Source organism: Macrobrachium rosenbergii, chromosome 23 (assembly GCF_040412425.1).
Source record: "Macrobrachium rosenbergii isolate ZJJX-2024 chromosome 23, ASM4041242v1, whole genome shotgun sequence".
NCBI classification, from domain to species: domain Eukaryota; kingdom Metazoa; phylum Arthropoda; class Malacostraca; order Decapoda; family Palaemonidae; genus Macrobrachium; species Macrobrachium rosenbergii.
In genome coordinates, this window is record NC_089763.1 from 55,997,587 (window position 1) to 56,020,157 (window position 22,571).

The 22,571-nt window shown below is 34.3% G+C and overlaps 1 protein-coding gene across 1 annotated transcript in view; it reads left to right on the plus strand.

The window, feature by feature from the left end:
• Window positions 1–22,336, plus strand: part of LOC136851638 (uncharacterized) — a 1,500,098-nt gene extending 1,477,762 nt beyond the window's left edge. The window contains exon 9 of the mRNA XM_067126036.1: window positions 20,904–22,336. Coding sequence (XP_066982137.1) covers window positions 20,904–20,914 — 11 coding nt within the window. The 3' untranslated portion in view covers window positions 20,915–22,336. The remainder of the gene's footprint in view (window positions 1–20,903) is intronic.
• The last annotated feature ends 235 nt before the right edge of the window (window positions 22,337–22,571 follow it).

The window sequence follows — 22,571 nt, forward strand, 5'->3', positions numbered from 1 at the left end:
GCATGTTGGGGACTTGTATCCAAGCTGATTGCGTGAATATCTTTTATGCCGCCGATGCGTGTGTAAGAGCGCTAGTATATGTTGACTGCCTTCGTCTCTTGCGAAATGCCAGCTTTGGTGCATTACCGAGACGCTCGAGAATCCGGTGTATTTTCCGTGAATTCGCAACTTATTGCCAGAGATTATTGTTTAAAGAAATACGATGGCTCTTCCATGGAGATGTTGGAGAATATTACATTTCCAATTAAATTGTGAGTGTAGGCAGATGCGACTACTTTGACAAATTATTTTCGCCGAAAAGAATTTTATTAACAAGAACGGAGTTCTGACTTCTTCTTATTTAAGCTAGTGTATTTGGAATTAGAAAGGGGATGATTTCAACAGTTAGAATCACATCCTCGTTAGAGAATTTCCTAGAAGGTATTATTCGTACAGGATTAATGTATATGCGTTGCTGGGAACGATCGTTAAGAATGGATTTTAGACTTACATTATTTTGGATTCTGTTGAGCTACATCTCCACTGAACTGTCAGGTTAGTGAAGGGCCAGACATTATTCCTATAATTATTTTGGATGCCTCTCGAACGCACCAGGACCAACGATTGAAGACATTCCAAATTTTTGTCATGAATTTGATGGTGAACATTAATCAACTCAGGCTACAGAAGTAATACAGCGGTAAAGCACGTGAAGAGGTTTAACAACCGGCGCCCCCGCCCCCGGCCCAGAAGACAAAATGCCAAGTCTTTGCTGAGATGGATGCCTATATGCTCATGTATACCGAGAGCTAAGTAACACATGGGCCGTTGCCATTCGGTGGGAAGGCTCTGCTGGTGGGGAACTGATATGCAAGTCAGAACTAAAACGTGTTGTCAAGCGAACAAAGTCAAATGAGGCGCAACCTAAGTTTTGGTGGGTATGTGTGTGTGTGTGTGTGAGTATGTTAAGTTCTACAATCTTTTTTTGTGTGCGTGTGTAAAGTTTTTCACTCGTTTAACTAATTCTTTCAGCTGTCGAGAGAGTCGTGCGAATTCTTGTTATGCTTGTCTAGAGAATCTTGTACTCTTTTTCGCGATGGATTATTGCATATATTAAGTCCAAGAATTAAAGAGAGAGAGAGAGAGAGAGAGAGAGAGAGAGAGAGAGAGAGAGAGAGAGAGAGGTGGTGGTGGGGGATTTTCAGGCGCCTTTATCTTTACCTAGATGAGAAGCATGATGCTCCTATCATACCCTGTGAGGTATGAAAATGAAGTGAAATGTAAAAGCCATGTTTTGGTATCTGAAACACTATCATACTTCTGTTCGACAGCCCACCGCAATTATTTGTCGAAGCTGATAAAACTAAAACATCAAGAAGACGTTAGGTGCCCTAGGCTTCATTGCCATTTGTGTGTTATCACAGTTACGTGGGGCAGGATTCACTTACGTTTGGTAATATAATGACTTACATATCACCACCTAGGTTTTCAAGATGATATTATTGGTTTTCAGGAGATAAGATAATTTTGGTCGACTGTAAGAGTATTAAAGGTTGGTGTGCTTCAAACACCAATTCCCTAGACAGACGTGTTCATATGACAATGGAGAATGGAAGTGTCACCCAGTAATTGGAAATGAAATGGCAGGTTTTTGGACAGAAGGAAGAAGATATTGATACCGTGAAAATAATTAACTGTAAAAAAGCCAGGCTATGAATAGCGTGGTGTGTTTACCAAGGTACATCTTAGGTGATGTTTACGAAAACTACTCATCATTCATTAGTCTTCATTAGAGAAATAAGTCGTCGGTGGAGGCGACATATCGTAAGAATGGATGTACCGTGGTTTGATTTCACGAAGATATGGCAGAACGCTGGGAAGTTGAATGACATCAGCAACTAGATTTAAAAGTATCTCAGTATACCGTATATAAGGTGGCGTGTATACGTAACATCTGTGCGTCTGTTGAAGACAAATTATTATTATTATTATTATTATTATTATTATTATTATTATTATTATTATTATTATTATTGCTGTTCGTTTTCCGTTAGTGTCGTCACATATCAATAAAAAAACATAATTGCTCTTGGCTAACGTTAGTTGATATGCTGGAATTTTTTCTGAGTTTTACCGCTTTAACAATGTCTAACCGAAAACCAGCTCTTGGAATAGCGGAGATTTTTTAAAACTATCCCTGTAAGTATTAGAGATAAAGAGGAATGACCATAACAGGGAAAGTAATTGAAACCTCTCGCGAATGTCAGTGGACTTTTTGATTCTCGGTGAAAATGCCATTTCAGAGAAATCGAGTTGAAACTTTTGCGAAAATAGAAGGAAAAGGAACCGCTTGCCAAGTGAAATGTCAGGGAAACGGGAATGTCTCGTAAAAGGGAAAGTAAAATAAAAAAGAACAGGGAACACTTTGGTAGGACGAGGATTTTGAACACGCGAGGATGGCTCGGGTCTTTAGTTGTATCAGTCATATCCTTTGAGTCAGTTTCGATAGCAGAAGCGACGTAAGTTTAGTGCTGAGATTATATGACCACACTATAAAGAAAAACTGAAAAGCGAAAGGTGGATGTAGGAGTCAGTGGAGAAAAGAAGAGGAGAGAGGGAGAGAGAACCCCTTGGTAGAGGATGGCAATGGACTGGTACAACGAGAGACGGGTAGCCCTCGTAGCCAGGCAGGAAGGGGCTTTAGTCCCAAGGGCTGGTGGAAGTCGATAAAATTGGTCTTTATGGATTATGCACCAACGAACGAGTCTGCCGGGACCCGTTAATATTAAGGGAAAACCTGCCCAAACCTTTTGCCTGTTTTTCAATCTCCAGCCTCCGGCCTTTAGGCTCTCTCTCTCTCTCTCTCTCTCTCTCTCTCTCTCTCTCTCTCTCTCTCTCTCTCTCTCTCTCCTTCAACGTAAATTATCCTTTTTTACAGCTGCCTACTTCCATATTACCATAATATTGTTATTTAAGTAACGCCTTTTCCCCTCTTTCCCGGAAATTGAATGTTTAGTTGTTGTACGAAAAAGATTTTATATTATGCTTTCAGACCAACCATGTTCGTATTTTTGGTAAGTTTTCCACATGTTTTTATGCAGTACGTATTCAAGATATGAATTATTTTGTATATTTTTCTTTTGTGTGCGTTAAATTGGTGCGGCGTTATATTAAGAATTTTGTTGAAGTTAAGTAATCTTATTTGTTCTGGTGTGGAAAGTGAACAGTTTTTCATTCAGAAGTCGAGGGTGGCGTGGATGTATTAGAGGCACTGGCTAGGTGAAAGGTTATATCTCTTTTTTTACAATATGCATTTTCTATAAATCATGTATATACATACATACATATATATGTATATATATCTATATCTATATCTATATATATATATATATATATATATATATATATATATATATATATATATATATATATATATATATATATATATATATACAGTAGTGGTCAAAAGGTTATCGCGTTAACTCTGACGTGGTAGTCTTAGATCTTGATTTGAAGTCCCATCTCTGTGTACTAAATGCTGCAAGCCTAAGTTTTCCAGCTTTTGTGTCCATTGGCATTTGTCTTCTGGTTCAAGTGCCAGTGAACATGGAAAAATAGAATGTAAAAATCAGTCACCACAATGTCATAAAATTTTTCACATAGTAGAATAATAACTCAGCAGGCTTATGTCCACAACATCGCCGTGCACTAGTATTAGTCTTCTTCATACAGAACAGGGCTTTGCCTTGGTAAGCTATCTCTCAAAAACAGCCCAAAGTCTGTAAGTCTTCGGTATCGGTTAGTTCTGAAAGTTTGAGCCTGTGGAGAGAATTGTGAAGTACGACAGAAGAGTGACAGTGCACCAGAGTGTGACATATGGATGGCTAGTTGTGGCTCAGGAACCTGTCCTTCCTGAGAAATTCTCTTTGGACAAAGTAGGCGTCCTTGAGGTTCTGAGAATGCAGACGACTAAATGGAAGCAAAATCGTGTTTTATGTTTAGATGAGAATCGTTCTGATGAATTGGAACCGAGAAAAACTTATACAGTGGACCGTAGGTAGAGATCAAACACGGATTCACCCTTGTAGCGCTGATCCAAAAAGCAATGAAAGTAATGGAATCACGCAGTCCTCCAGCACCAAAGAATTTTAAGAGAGGAAGCTCAGTGTATCTAGGGCACTACGTAAATTTAGGATTTTGTACATCAAAGGAAATATATCCATCATCTGATAACCTTCATTATAGTTGTTTTGATATCAGTTTTGTTTCTGTTCGCTATTACCTGTTGGCTGTTACAAAACTGCATGCTGTTGCCAAATAACATTTAGACCAAACAAAGAAAACAAGTAACATGGATAATCAGCTGTGTTTTTCTTTCTTTTGTGCACTACAACATATAAATATATAATAATAATAATAATAATAATAATAACAACATCTAAATATCTAATAATAATAATAATAATAATAATAATAATAATAATAGTAATAATAATAATAATAATAATAATAATAATAATAATAATAATAATAATGTGAAGTAATAGATCCTCTTTCAATTCAGGTGATGCTGCTATCCTCCTCAATATCATCATCATTATAATAATAATAATAATAATAATAATAATAATAATAATAATAATAATAATAATAATAATAATAATAATAATAATAATAATAATAATAATTGTTGTACTAGTTGTTGTAATAGTAGTAGGGTGGAGGGAGGAAGGTGACGGGTGTCATGACTACCTCCCGCTGTTTTGGAAACGAACGTTGCTTGATGTATATTTTTTGCCTGAATTTGTGCTTTTATGATTTTGCCGTCCTTGCCCTGTGACGTCAAACCAAAAGCTTGCAAGCATTGTGCATCATTTATTGTAACGTAGGAATTTAGCTTTGATTCGATTTCGATGACTGCTTGAAACACTGAGGCTGCTAAGAACATTTGGATAGAGACGAAAAATATTCAAAACCTCCTAAAGTATAAGAACTGGGTGCCAAACAATGAACGTATAACAGCTAGATTTGCTTATACCTTAGGAATTATTTTCGTGCAAATCTTCCAAGTCCAGACTAAGAAATAAATGTCTTTCCTTTCAACCACTACAAAGTTTCGAATCCGAATCCTTTGTTTGTTAGTGAAATAGAATAAAAAACCTACATGGGTCGGTTAAACTGACTACCGTTACAACTTTACCATTTCTCATGATTATCATTCTGCATTTACTAAACTGGTAAAGTTAGCTCTTGCATTCAATCATTTATCAGTGACTGTTGTTAACAATGTTTTCCTTAGCTTTTTGAATATTAATGCTTTATTAACATCTTTTTATTTACCCTGTGTAACGACCCTTGGTAAATAGCTTTTCCTTTAAGCTTTTGGATTTAGTTTCCTTGGCTATTGCATCTGTGGTATGTCGTTTCTTGTTATTGCGGTTAAGAGGACAAATAAAAGGATAATTATCTTTATTTCCATTCTCTGCATCAACCCCTCTATAGTTTCCTTTAGTCCTAGTTGGCAGAACTTGTAAAAAACCATATTGGTTACAACTATAGTTCTTGCAGTTTCTTCTGTATTATTTACTTATTTTGAGGGACTCGTATACGATGAGTGAATTCCAGCACAGCAGTTGTACAGTACACCCTTTTATATCTGATGTAGTAGGATATATCTCTTGTCCACTTTGAGAATTTGCTCTTTGTTCCACGTAGCCTACTATCTGCTTGGTTGTTTTATCATGCATGTTCAATGGTTTTAAAGAGATTGTATGTTTATTGTATGGATGCACTTTCAAAAGAAAATGGTTACCAACATATTTATGTATTAACAGCGTCAATTATTTCTCAGTCTTTGTCTGTTAATGTTAAAGACCGTTACTGTTGACACCCTGTTGAAATTTTAAATATGGGAAACAGGTAAATATTTTTTTGTATATTCAGTAGTTTCATCTTACTGTAAAGGAAGAGTATTTTCCTGTTAGGATGGCCTCTTTCTCTTTTCATTTACCTATTCCGGTCATAGGCTATGTTAACGTAATTAGGTAATCGGGTTTTATTGACCATGTATCTTCTTCAGTTTCTTGAGTCATTCCGTTGTCATTCAATCATTTGTGGTTCCTACCTCGCTTTCACTGATGGAAAGTTCTCCGGGTTAACATTCATTGTTTCCACTTTTTATGAAAGATTGTCAAACAGAAAATATTCCCCCCTGTGGTTTAAAGTGTAATTATTATTGTTTGGTCGGAGGGAACTACCAAATGAAGCAATGCTGTTTAGAAATTAAAGAACTTCTGGTACGCAGACATGGGAACAAAGAGTCCAATAAGAGTGCAATAAACCTGACAAATGTTCCGAAGATATTTAAAGATTGCTCCTGAGCGGCAAAGGCACAGTGTCCTTGAGGGCTAAGTTATACACATATAATCAGCATTCAAGACCCCTCTCAACCCAACCGAGAGGCAGGAAGAACCAGGCTGTGGCTGCTGATGACTAAGCAGGTTGACTTACGGGCTCCCAAATCCCAAGGCCTGCCTGGCAAGGACAGTAAGGACGTGATGTCAGTGGAATCGTCAAGCCTTGAGCCGGGCCTAATCTCGGGACTACCTCACTGTGAAGTTCAGGTGAAAACAATTGAGCTCTCTAAAAATAAGCAAGTTTATGAACAGTGTAACTATGGCGGCATTAGCTGGCATTGTGTTCAGTGAACTGGAAAACAGAAAGTTTGGCATCATGGTGAACACAACAAATCTTCAAGTAGAATTTTTATATGCAGTTTTACAGTTACGCAATGAATCACAGAGTAGGGGGACTGAAAAGTTTGGATAATAAATATTAACTAACTTTTGTTTGTATTATTCAGCCCTATAACCCGCTGGATGATCCACTCCAGATATCAGCTAAGATCAGCAGCTAGGTAACTGCAATAAAAGTTGAAGTGTTCACAAAGCCAACATGATTGGGCAAGGTTAACCATGAAAATGCATCCCTAAACAACTCTCCTTATGGTAACCTGAAAACCAGTGAAAGAGATCAAGTATGCAACCTATATCATCCAAGTTAATTGGTAAGAGCATATGTTAAACTAAGCTAAAGGTAACACTACAACAGATTTGGATAAATAATAACTTTAATCCATGGTTAGGATTGTGTTGTGTGTACCTTAACAAAATTAAATAAGACTAAAAATACAAATATTTATTTGCCAGGAAGTAAGTAAACCTACCAATATGAATGTTTCAAAACCGATATAGTCAACAACAGTATTTGTTAGGTTTAGATTTTGAAAAAAAATAAAGCAGGAAAAGCTTGTACAGTAACAGAAATGCATATTACACAGAAAATAATGAGTGAAACAGTGAAGGAAGAAATTTTGGCTTACCTCTGCAGTTGCTGCTATCGAAGATGATGATGCTTGTTTGTACATTAGTATTGTGCACAGGTTTATAGAAAGGAAACCGAAAATAACACAAGTAAGAGGGTGCATTAATGAAAGTAAGTAAGTAGCACGAAGAAAAGAAGGAACATCATGAAATATAGGTTGAGATGAAAGAGAGCAAAACAAAGGTATTCACTTTTCCAAGATATGATAAGATATTTTGATTTGTTTGTTCACCGTATATTCAATAACTCTCCATTGAGGATATGGCCTCGTCATTCATTTTTCATCTGGACACATTGCTCCATTAAAAGTACAAACATACAAACAGACACACGCATGTGTATATATTACACGCACACACACACGCATATATATATATATATATATATATATATATATATATATATATATATATATATATATATATATATATATATATATATATATATATATATATATATATATATATATATATATATATATATATATATACACAATATATGTATAAACACTATACATGTATAAACACACACACACACACACATATATACATATATATATATATATATATATATATATATATATATATATATATATATATATATATATATATATATACTAGTGTGTATAGTATAATTTGTTATATTTCTAAAAAAAATAGTACAGTGGAGAAGGAAATGCTGATGTCAATAAAGCGGTGGGGATTCTACTGTTCTTTCCTTATCCCTTTACTTTTATTCATATGGATATTTTCCTCTACCTAATATATATATATATATATATATATATATATATATATATATATATATATATATATATATATAAATATAATATATATATATATATATATATAAAATATATATAATAAAATATATATATATATATATATATATATATATATATATATATATATATATATATATATATATTATATATAATGTATATATATAATGAATAAAAAATATCCATATATAAAAGAAAAGCGATAAGGCAGAATATGAATATATATATATATATATATCAGCATTATATATATATCCATTATATAGTATTTAGAAATATAACAAATTATACATACACACACACACACATATATATATGACATATATATATAAATATATATATATATATATATGTATATATATATATATATATATATATATATATATATTTAAATGTATATTATAAACAAATGTATTTATATGTATGTAATGAATTACAAGAGCACACTTTACACATTTATACATACATGTGTGTTTATGTATTATGTATGTATGTTATATACATATATATATAATATTTAAATGTATGATTATGAAATAAATATATCTCTCTCTCTATCTCTCACCGTCTGGAATGAATTACAAGAGCCTTTATACATTTCTGTGTGTGTTTAGAAATGTGTAAATATGTATATTATATATATATATATATATATATATATATATATATATATATATATATATATATATATATATATATATATATATATATATATATATATATATATATATATATATATATATATATATATATATATGACTTTGAAAAGCACACAATTTGAACAGTTGATACAATATTCAAATCTACGGTGTGAGTCTACAGATTCTAAACGTTTTGTAAGAAAGATTTCCATTTGTATTCGTCATTCATTTATTATGCTTTGAAATCCGGTAACAAACATAAACCACAAATCCCGCATTAGGTTAGCATCCTTCAAATTCAAGCTTCCGTACAACCTTCACATTGAGGAATATAACATAAATTTTAAAGCCCATGAAATACTTCCTGCAGTATGCACACGTAGTCACTTTAGGAAACTGACACGAAGAACTTTGCTAGATAGCTGGTACCGTTGAAGAAAGGTAAGTTTTTACCCTTGCTTCTCTCGTATTTTACTCTACAGTATGTTTGGTGTGTGGGCATCCTACACAATATTAAGTCTGTGCAGGGGGAAAAGACGATGTTGGATATATTGGTGTAATCAACAGTAGTGTGGGATATTACTGGTGGTAACGTTCAGACGAGATTGCATCATCAAAAACTACACTCTAAAAAATTAAGGGTATAATAGCGGTAGAAAAACGGTATTTCTAGAGGTTAAAATAGCATACCTTGTCAGGGTATATAAGAACTATAATATACCCTTTACCATATACCCCTATCAAGGGTATAACATATACTTGTGATACCCTAACTTAGGGTGTATCGTAGGTAAAGAATACCCTGATGCAGGGTATTCTATACGATATATATACCAGTGTATATGCATTATATAATTATTATATTACGAAATCCATAACACCCTTAGGTGTAGTTACAGCTTACAGTATATAAAAACATAAGGTTAATGATGTTGAAAGTTTGGTTTATCAATTTATTATTTTCATTGCACTTGAAAATCAAAAGTATAATAGTGATGAAGGGGAGTGGTGGATGAGGGGAGGAATGTGGATCAGCGGCTGCGTGTATACGAAACACAGAAGAGCGATATGGCAGGTCAGTTGTTTGTGCAGTACATGTTTTGAAATATTGGCCCACACTGTCTGGGATACACTGGCGGTGATGTCTCTTCGGGGAAATTAGGGGAATACAAGATATTTTTAATGTTTTGCTTGGGAAAGTTAGTTCCTATATGTTGAAATCAACACTTTTATAAGTTTCACCAAAAAAAAAAAAAAAATGCTGTCTCAGAATTCTCTAAAGCTTCAAAATATTGCTGAATAGCATCACCCACCTCCACCACACACACCTAACGCCACTGAAGTGCTGTGAGCACCCAGAGGCAGTGACAAGACTATGGCAGCGCAATGTGCAACAGACAACAAACTATATACTCACTGCTATATGCGTATGTCTATGTCATATATATATATATATATATATATATATATATATATATATATATATATATATATATATATATATATATATATATATATATATATATATAGATAGATAGATAGATAGATAGACAGATAGACAGATATACAGTATATATGTATATATATATATATATATATATATATATATATATATATATATATATATATATATATATATATATAATGTGAATGTATATATTATAATTTTGAAGCAAGTTCGGTATGCTACAATACTTGGCAATTATATTGCTGCCAAAAGTCACTTGATTATACAATCGCAGTTATAATATATACTGAGACTAGAGGACTGCAATTTAGTATATTTAATGATTGAAGTCTGGATGATCAACATACCAATTTGCAGCCGTTTAGTCTCAGTAGTTTTCAAGATCTGAGGGCGGACAGGAAGAGTGCGGACGGACAGAAATTGCCATCTCAGTAGTTTTCATTTACAAAAAACTGAGAGTCAGTATAATATGCATATTGTCATCTATTTTAAATTAATAACATAAGGAAAAGCAACCATAGACTCATTATTATGCCCCCATACTAATTTTTTTTTTGCCCATGTACAAAGAGAAGCAGGTACTTTGCAGTTATGTTGAAATATATATGATTCCAAAATAACAAAGTTTTTTCAATTGGTTTTGGATATTCCAATGAAAATACAAAATATGAATGAAACATTGATTCAAAAGCCTTTGTAAACTTGGAGTTTTTTCTAGAAAAAATAGATCTGCCATCAATGTGAAGCTGGTATTCTCCTCCTTGAAAGGTGATGACTGGAGCTGGAGATTTTATATCCTGGAAAGGAGTATCATACAGTGTGTAAACTGACTTGAGTTATATACATTGGGGAAAGGTAATTTCAGCAAGATATTTTTAAATGAATGCATTGGTTGACACCTTTTGACAGAGAAGCGTGCGGGAATAAGTTAATGTACGGTAATCACTAGTTTTTGTTGCCTTTCTGGTCTAGCAGAAGTCATGTTTGAGATAAAAGTATATTTCCACATGTCATACACACAAAATGACGAAATATATGTATAATGCTGTATAGCAACAGTAATAATAATATGCATTTTAATAACAGTGGGTTACCTCTTGTGAATGTACTGGAAGATATTCTTCATTCTCTTTAAAGAGTGAAGGCAGAAGCTGCACAGCAAACCGTACGCAAAAATCTGTAAACAAAAATTATATATATATATATATATATATATATATATATATATATATATATATATATATATATATATATATATATATATATATATATATTATATATATATTTATATTTATATAAATGTTTTGTTGAAGTCTGCAGCAGTTTCTTCAATGTTCTTTTTATATGGAGTTTTCTCAGTTTTCCTTGTGATGGCACAGAATTCACTATTAAGACTGTTAAGTATATTTCCAAAACTCATCTCAGGACGACTTTCAACCTAACAATAGGCCACTTAGGGAGAAGTGGTTCTGAAAAAGAATGATTTGAGGTAGCAGACAGGCAGGTATTTATATCTGGTGGGGAGGCGAGTGACCATGGGTTTCAGCCAATCAAAATTCAGGATTCTCAGAAGTTCCCAGAAACGTTTTCAGCCAGTGAAAATTCAGTATTTCCAAAAGAGCTGTTAGCCAATCAGAATGGTAGACAAATTCCTAACTCGAGCCACTGCCTGGGGAAGGGTTCCTTCTACTAGGTGTCAATGTTGACTCAAGCAGTTGTTGTACATTTATAGATGGTTATAAAGCATCTATAAATATTGGCTGAAACCCATGGTCACTCACCTCCCCACCAGATATAAATACCTACCTGTCTGCTATTTCAGATCAATCTTTTTCAGAACCACTTCTCCTGAAGATGGACTATTGATAGGTTGAATGTCGTCTTGAGAAGAATTTTGGAAACATACTTAACCATCTTAATAGTGATTTTTGTGCCCTCACAAGGAAAATTGAGAAAACTTCATACAAAAAGAACAATGCTGAAACTGCTGTAGGCTTCAACAAAACATTTATCCAGAATGGACTCATTTATATATATATATATATATATATATATATATATATATATATATATATATATATATATATATATATATATATATATATATATATATATATATATATATATATATATATATATATATATAGATGTGTGTGTGTGTGTGTGTGTGTGTGTGTGTGTACGCGTGTGGTGTTTAACAGTAAGAGACTGGTCAAGAGTGGTAACGGAGCAGTGGCTGACACCTTTGTGAATCACATCTCTGACCTGATAGGGTAGGTTTAAGTTACCGTGAGTTATTTTCAAATTGACAAAATATTTTTCATGGTATTTACCAGTTCTCTGATCTTCATCCAAAGTGCTATCCATGTCTTCTTGATACTCTGACTAGTGTCTTTTGTAGTTTTTGCAGCGCAACTTGACATACTTCATTAACTCGACCAATGATGACTGTAACTTTAGGCAGGTACTCCAAAGAGGCTTGAAAATACCGTGTCGTTCAGCTTCCCCTGCAAGCTGAAATAATAAAGCGTCACAAATTAAGCAATTTAGCTTTTTTATAAAAATATTTTTTTAGCATTAATGACAATTTCTATTCCATCTGCCACAACAATGTTTTGTCTATGAAAAAGAGTTGTTATTCAATATGAAGTATGATATTATCAGCAATAAATGTAATATAACCAAACTCATGATAAATCACAATCTTTCACATCCCCCCCAAAAAAAAACATCAGAATTAAGATGATAATGACAATGAAACTTACAAAATTTTTCCCTTGGAGCTGGAAAATCTAAGAGGGTGTTTTCCACAGACAAATTTGGGTCGTTGATCTTCTTCCATCTGAAGGCAAATGTTCTCTCCATTTTTCATGCAATCATAGCAAGATTATGTGATCCTTTTTTATATTCAGCCTTTAAGATATCTATGTGGCTGAATGTAGTCACTTCATCATCCCCAGGTCCTTCTAAATCAATCCGGAAAATAAATTAAAAAGTTTAAAGAGTGGTTATATGAAGTATCATTATCGTGAATAACTAACTATAATCTCGAGAATGTTAGCAACCAGGACTGAAAATGAGTGTGCCTGGAGTATGGAAGTAACAAGACATATGAAAGTAAGACAGAATGAACGAGCCCTTGTCCCGTTACACCAAACAAATTATAAACTAACAAGAGCAAATAGGGTAGCCCCATTCTGTTAATCTTCAACTTCTTTCATTTTCTATCTTTTTTTCTTCTCTCTTATAATTTTCTTCTAAAATTTCCCCCTCTGAACTATCCCCCAACCAAACCGTACAGAACCTTAATCATAAATAAGCAGGCAGGAATAGAAAGAAAAAATATAGAGGTACCTTAAGTTTCTGTCTTTTCTTACAGGCCTCCCTTTCTTCGTCCACTGTTTCTGCAACCTTCTTACGACCTCCTGTCCCTAGGCAACCAATTTTTATTTTAAGAATTTGCACATTATCCAATTCTAATGGCATTCGAATATTTTTCATCATGGTACGAAGGGACATCCTCCAACATTTCTGTTGAATAACACACACCAATATGCACTTAGAATACATATGCTGTAGTTTAGTACAGTGCACATATGATACGCTATATCTTAAAAGGTAAACTTTCATTAGAAATATAAACCATGTGAGAGAATAAAGAGTTGTACAATGCCTTGATTCAACAGGTGAAATGCCAGATGGCTGTATTGTAATAATTACGTAATAATTATTGACCTTTATGTATACAAACAGAATATAAAAATAATAAATAGGGACAAGTTTTCCATGCCTAAGCATTACACAGTTAGTAACATGTAGAGAATTGTGGAAAAGTACAGATAGGTACTTCCAGTGATCAAACATCTCATAAGGAGTGTAAGAAGTGTGTTGAGTGTTATGACTTACTTATTTTTCCCACAAGCAAACAAAACGTATATTATAGAATAGTTAATAATGAAAAGTTAAAATATATTGGCATACATTAACATTATACTTTCATACACTAAATCTCGAAGGCTACCTATGCTTTGATTAAGTAAATACAAATGGGCAACACAGGTGAGATGGACATCACATAGTGAACATTAATAACAGTGTACTTATTCTCACAGGGTCTCCAATGTGTGGATCTTCACTGAACAGGGCATTCACTAGGTTGGTGTATCCTTGCTTTGACAGTGTCCTGAATAGAAATCCGACACTATTATATTATGAACAGGATACAAGTCACAAAAAATCAAATATTGCTCTGCACAATATTGCAGGCTGTGTAGTATATACAGAAACAATTTGTTATAAAGAGCAGCAACTCACTTGTAATTCTGTAAATCATTCCAAAGTTCATCAGGATTTTCATAATTTTTGGATGGGTTATGTGGCTGAGACCTTTCCTCATCATCAGTGAACGAACTGTTTATTTGGGAAGTTGGTGACTGTTCTCCTGACGTACTACTCGGAGTAGAGGCTATTCCTGACGTATTGCTTGTTGGTGTAGAAGTTATTTCTGATGAGTTTCCTGTCGGAGGTGACTGCGTTCCAGCTCCAGGTTTGGCATCCAGCTCTGAGGGATGCAGCTGAACCCTTCAAAATAGCCTGTTCCCTTAAGTAAAGGAGCTGTTTTCCTATTGGAGGAATCAGCTCCCCAATCAGTGTAGATATTTTTAGGAGTGATATTGGAGACTTTGCCAAAGAATCGAGCGTTACAAGATTTGCTGCGTTGCCAGATCTGAAGCCACAAGTCTTATTTGAAGACGTCTTCAAGATTGCATTTGATGATTAGATAGAATTGCAATGTATTATTTTGAAAACAATGTGCAATTTGCTTTCAAGGCTGAGTCCACAGACTTCTGTTACCGAGGACTGATTTTTGTTTGAAACAAGTAGATGTTTTTCCTCTTGACGGGATCTTTAATCGATTAGGGCTTTATCAAGTCTTGATATGACTATTGATAATGCCTAATGTATGTAGAATTTTTATGGTATTTTGTTATGCATCTTTGTACCCTGCATGTTTTTTTAATACGTTGGTTATAAGATTTTTGTTTAGAATGACTTACTGACCTCACGACTTCATATCTATACATTTAGAGGCCAAGACGACTGATTCTAGGATTTATATTCGAAACATATGGATGACCATATGAAATGGGGAGCCATCTTTGTAACCTACAGTAACAACCACTTGGAGGAATTGCTGGACTGGATCTACAACCAAAAGTTAGTAGTTTAGTTAACTAAATTATATACCAAATAGAGTACCTGGACTGAAATAGACAATTTTTGTACCTAACTCCCTTCTAAAATTCCATCAACACTTTATAATACTCACGTGAAAGATAAATGTAAGAATATTTATGATATTCATTTCACCTTGGATACATTCTTTACATATTACAGGTACATAAAAAATTGCAAAATCTATAGATGTCATGTCTGTTGATACAGGGACTTGGTGGAAGTGATCCATACCTTTTGGTGGCTGTTTAACCACGCCAAGTTTTGTCTGCTCGCCTTTGCATTTTGTGTGCTGGGTTTCTGAGTTTGTAACAAAACCATCTCATGATCTCATTTATTGAAATGAGAAGGAAATGGCATTATGAATTCTGTAAGATTTAGCTGAGAGCGAATTATATTACTCTGGATCTTTATCCACTTCATTTTATATCTTCAGTAGCTACGTGAATGCTACTGTTGGCCTGTTCAGCACTATTTACCTTTATAATTTTAGTTAAACATGGTGTCCTCTGATACAGTGGTATATAAGAAAACAGTTGTCTTACTTCAATATCTCTTTTTATTTTGCCATTAAACTCCAAGTTACCAAGAATCAGTACAAAATAAAGAACACTGATGTACATCAGCCTTCACTTTTCGCTATGAGGCGGTAGTTTAATCAAAACCATATGATAGGAACTGCTTGCAAAAGTACAAAGGGGACGGAATAAACAAACAAAGTTGATTAGACAATGGATCGTTCAGAGATATCGTATGGAAATGAAGTGGAGAAAATTAGTATATCCTTTCATCTGATTCATACAAAAAGAGAGGGAGAGGGAGATTATGTATGTTATTAATAAGTTCCCAAGAAGCCTCCGAGGCTATTTAAAGCAAGGTGGCTAAAAACTCCGTCGTGCGATTGGGGTCAATGATGAAGCGTTATAATTATTAAGTTGTATTCAAGGGTGTATTGTTGGAAGAAAAGTTACACGCGTGCGCGGGTGTGGAAATGAACACGTAGAAAATGTTTCACAGAAATACATTTCTGATTCATATTGGGATCGAACCCGTTTTTCGAGTGAGAGCCCAGGACATTAGCAATTCGTCCGCACAAATCATATAAAAGAAGTTGGAACCCAAGTACCACATCCTGAGGTTTTTCCTGGGCAAGCGCCTAGCTCCTAGCATACCAGCGAATTTTACCCAACTTCCCGACACAGCAGCGAATGAATTGCTAACATTTCATTCGACTCACCCCTTCACCGTGAGATATGATGAAAATGAACAGATGGGAACGTGTTTCACAGAAATAAAAATCTGAGTCACATTGAGATTGAACCCTGGTTTTTCGAGTGAGAGTCCAGGACATTAGCAACTCGTTTGCACAAGTCACAAAAAATGTTGAAACCTAAGCACTACATACCTATCCCTTGTATTTAGGAGCTATGCACCTACCCGGGAAGATCTCAGGTTTCTAGTACTTAGATTCTAACTTCTTTTGCGACTTTTGTGGACGAATTGCTAACGCCCTGGGCTCTCATTCGAAAGACCAGGGTTTGATCCTGATGTGTGTGTGTGTGTGTGTGTACATGTAAAGAGAGAGAGAGAGAGAGAGAGAGAGAGAGAGAGAGAGAGAGAGAGAGAGAATCTTTAATAATGAGTTATTTGCCCCCTCTCAATCTCACTCGTGCACACAAACGCGCACTCATAGGTGAGGGAGTTACGTATGCGAGAGTAAAAGAATATTACTTTTACCTCAATAACGTGAAACGAACGATTGAAATGAAAGCAGGTCGAACCAATAATCCAAGATCCAGCCAACGCGAAACAACATAAACGTATTAAGAGCTAAAGTGCATTGTATTGAACTGTGTGTTCGCTGTTGAGTCCGATTCTGTTAGGTATTATGTTTATATAATGGAGATTGGAGTCTATTCACTGACTGAATCTTTTAGTGCCTCTTTAGAGTAAACAGAGAGCGCTTTTATGCCAAATTGAGCGCGGCTATCCCGCTTCATCCCTTTCCGCGATTTTCCCATTTCTTTTCGTTTTGTAACAAAATATCTTGCCCGTTTCAGTGTCGAAATGGAAAGAATTCGCTGCACGGAAAGTCTTAAGGACATCTTTTTTCAGTTTCATATTCTTTTCTATGAAAATACCGTTCAAAAGAACCTCTTGGAATAATTACTTAAGACAAATATTCAATTCCAAGAATAATATGTCCTGAATCCCCCCGGGGTGATCATGTTGAATAATGAATAAGTACCTGTGTAGGAAATCTTGTCTCTTCGCGGAACTCGCCAAGGAAGACTATTATTATCTGTTACTCTTTTGTTGTAGAAAGTTTGCCTTGTGGAATGAGATGTAACTGGCGAGGAGCCGGAGTTGCCTAATGATTCGACGGTCACGATCACAATAATTAAGCTTCCAGTTTTATGATGCCCTTCTCGCATGAGGAATGGCAACGGTCTTTTCCTGGCTTGGTGGCTACGGGGGCGACGACGTCACTTCAGTAACCTTCATTTTCAAGTTATCGCAAGGAGTTGAAGCTACGTGCAATACTGACAGTTAACTTGCATCGTACTGAAAACAAACACACACATACACACACACACATATGTGTGTGCGTGTGTGTGTTTGTGTGTTGTGTGTGTATGTACACATATATATGTATATATATGCACACATACACAATCACACACACACACACACACACACACATATATATATATATATATATATATATATATATATATATATATATATATATATATATATATATATATATATATATATATATATATATATATATATATATATATATATATATAGACACACGATGCTAAAAGAAAGGCCTCTGAAACCATCTCTCATGTTCTTCCTGTGCTTTGTCTTCCTCAAATCTCCACTCATCTTCAGCCTCTCATTCATAGTTCTTAACTAAGAGGACTAGGTCTTCGAACTCTTCCGGCGTCACAGGAACCCGACTGACTCCTTCAGTTACTGTTTTCCCAGGCGTTGTGCAAATGATATGCCCATGCTTTCTCCATCTCTCTTGTATCAGTATCTCATCTAATGGTGGAAGTTCCGTTACTTCATTTTTGTGTTATTTCTAACTCTGGCCAGCCATCTGACTAATATTCTTTTAAAGCTTTATTTTCAAATCGACAAAATCTGTTAGATAAAGTTTCATTGTCATACCTTGATTCATAATTTTTGTTTAATCTTACTTCTATATAGTGTTCCAATTTTTATGATATGCATACCATATACAACATGTCCTGTACACACACACACACACACACACACATATATCGTCATTGGGTCACGTTGGCGACCTGACCACGGGAAGGTCAGGTCAGAAACGTGACCCCCTTCTGATACACTGGATACAGGTTCGAATTCTGCTACCAAACATCAGAGTTACTTCATATTTCTTGCATTTAGATCTCAGGCTTTGTAATGACAAGCGAATCCAAAAGTGTGAAGAATTCTAGTAGTTAGGGGCGTTGTGGTTACTGATATATATATATATATATATATATATATATATATATATATATATATATATATATATATATATATATATATATATATATATATATATATACATATATATATATATATATATATATATATATATATATATATATGATTATAACCACTCTGACACGTGATTTATATATCTCTTATTTTCTTATTGCACTAGGAAAAATTAAAGACTAGGAGAATATACACCTAGACTCATTCTTCTTAGTGATAATTATATGTACAGTAACATTATATTATATATATATATTTATATATATATATATATTTTTTATATATATATATATATATATATATATATATATATATATATATATATATATATATATATATATATATATATATATATATATATATATATATATATATGTGGGTATGCTCGTATATTAGAAAAGTAAAACCAATATTCAATTGTAATGGTTTTGCGCCATTAATGGTTATATGAAAAATATATAACTTACAATGCACCGATTGATTTAGGAAAGTAAAGGTTCTCGAAAAGGCGGTGTTTTTACGCAGGGTAATTTTAATTGGTAGAAAGATACTGAGGAGTTACGTTAAAAATAAAAGATAATTTACATGCTATAGTAATAACGGCATTTGCAACTTCAGTCTGTTCATCTAAGAATTGTATGTCGACTGCTAATTGATTTACTTAGCAACGTCTTCGGATGACTGATATGCAAGTAAGTTGTGCTTTATTCCGGAATTCGTTCTCCTGTGGTGAAGTTCATTTTGGAAAGGTCAGGCATCGTTCTCTTAACCACTGTTATTCTCTGCCTTTCAATTTCCTTTTCCTTTGAACGTCGTGGAGATATGGAAGAGGACTGGAAGGACGCTCTTTAGTAATATGAGCGAACAAAAACCTATCAAGGGGAAACGCTCCGTTTGGTTGAATGATTTCTGCTGAAAAGGAATAGCTACCGCTCTCGATGCTTGACTTTAAACGGGATGGAGGTCAGCCTTTCGGTTGCCAGTGTAAAACCAGTATACTGTATATATTATACACAGAAAAATGTGCACACACATTAGGAAATCAAAATTCTTATTCAATATATTTTTGTTATTTATTAGTTTGTGATTAATGATCAGCAGGTGAAATAAATTTCACCGTTTCTTGTTTTATTACTTTACTTTACTCATACATTTGTTAATCAGGCAAATGCTGTATCTTTTCTAGCTACGCAGGCTAGAATAGCTGTGCGTTTTTATATTTATTGGAGACCTTAAGAAACAATATACCTAAGGATTTCCAGACTTCATGGGGGACTTGTTAACGGTATAGCCCATTGAGTTATAATATTACAATTGCTGTAGTAACATTTGAGTATAAACAATTTATAGTCTCAGGGCAATAATATGAGAACCCTAGTTACGTTTGGAAATAGCGTCAAAAATTACCCATGGACACCATCCATTCAGTTTGATAGTGTGATATCAGCATACAAAGACGCATAAAATTGTGTGAATACTTAACTTGTAAGAAGTAATAGTTGACTGTGTAAACTCTGAATATTCTTGAAGTTTTGTTTTGAATGGGACCCAATACTTTTACCATGGAACCCAAAGCCAGTTGAGTATGTAGATATATATTTGCTATCTTGCTCTAAGTCATTGGGGTATTCTTCCTCGAGTGAGAGAGAGAGAGAGAGAGAGAGAGAGAGAGAGAGAGAGAGAGAGAGAGAGAGAGAGAGAGAAAGGGTTACTGAGGTTCATCAGATTATTTTATATGGCTTACCTGTCAAGTCACAGGGCCACATCTAGGTGTAAGTACTTAGGAGCGGTGTGCAATAACATATAAATTAATTTTTTTGTTATTTTCATTAAGTTATGATATATGTGATAGATACTGAAGAGGAGACTCATTCACTTTATTTTGTTGCAGGTATGGGCTAGTAAACGCATTTCATCTCAATAAGGAGAAAAGGTGAGATTTAATTTAATTTCTAACATTTTATTTCGAAATATAACAGTCTGGTTGTCATTAATTCATGTCCACGTTTACGTGTCCTTTAACCATGTTCAAGGAACACAAAGTCATGTCCACACGTGTGTTTCCTTATTCACATGCCCATACATTCTCCTGCTTATTTTTTAAATTTTATGACAAGGTTTATTCCCCCAATTTATTTTATTTTTTCAAAACTTTCATTTCGTTTAATACAAGTGTATATGTATAGTCATGTATAATCATGTACATTTCCACTCTGGATTTAGCGTTAGAGAACCAGTTTAGTCTTATTTATTTCCGTCTTTGATAAGTTTTCATACCTTTTTGTTTACCACCACTGGGAGTCATTATTGCTCCCAAAATATTCTTACATTAGTTCACCTTTCCCTGTCATTGGACAAGAACCCACTTTTAGCTGTGATATTACTTTCATTTTTCCTATTCTTTCTTTTGGATGATTTTTCTTTTTCACACCTCATTTAACCACATCTGCTCCTTTAGCACCGGTCTATACTCCATCATTTCCTTGTTTAATCCCTCCGAGTCGCGTCCTTTCTTGTTTCCAGCAAAATCTCTGCGTTTTAAGCTGTTTTGTGCATAATTTTAAGGCTATTTTGTCAGTGTTTTTCAGACACTCGTGATATCTTTTATCAATTCAAGGTTTCCTTCTTGTGTTCCCTTTTTAATGCTTTTATTATTATTTATTTTTTTATTTACTTTTGTTATATCCTGTGTAAAATCCTGTAATTCACTTGTTTATTTATCTTTTTATTTTTCTACTTATTTATTTAGATATTTTTTCGATTTCTGTGTTTGTCCACAGACTGATGAAACTAAGAGTGTCAGGAGTTCAAAGATAATTTACATGGAATCATTTTTCATATTTAATTGTTCTGCCTTTTATGTGTGTGCATTTGACTTTTTTACTTTATTTTTGACACCTGTGTAGAACTTGGTTTGTTATGTATCTTACCATCAAACCATGTTTCACCAGTTAGGTCACCTGTTTTACTTCTTTTATGTCTTTCACTTTTTACATATTTGCATTTTCATACCTTTCATAAATGTTATCCATGCCTTTCTTTTACAAAAGAATTCATCCTTTTTTCATCACATTTTCATTAGCCTGAACGCGAATTTGACGCTTGGCTTTTTGTGGCTTCTTGACCTTTAATTCATTCCTGTTTCTATAGGTTTTCTTTATACGCCCATATTTCCTTGCAGAGGGTTAGTGCACCCCAAGCGGTGTAGCTTTGGCATTACTTAAGGGTGTCTGCAGCGTGCCTTCGGCCCCTAGTTGCACTTGCTTCCTAGGCTTTTCCCCTACTTCTATTAACGGTTCCTTTCTTCCATCTTTCTGCCCAACCTCTCAAACTATTAGTTTTTAGTGCAGCACTGGGGTTTTTCCGTAGTTTCATATGTAGCCTAGATCCTCATACATTTTATCGATACCCTTGTCTTGCTGTCCAACCACTCCAACTCCTCCTTGCACTGTCTTAAGCGAGCAGTGGCGTCAAGTGCTTCAGTGCTTGGCTTCATTGCGCAAAATTCTTGGTTAATGCATTCATAAGCACTCATTTTCTCGTTCATCGTTTCATGTAT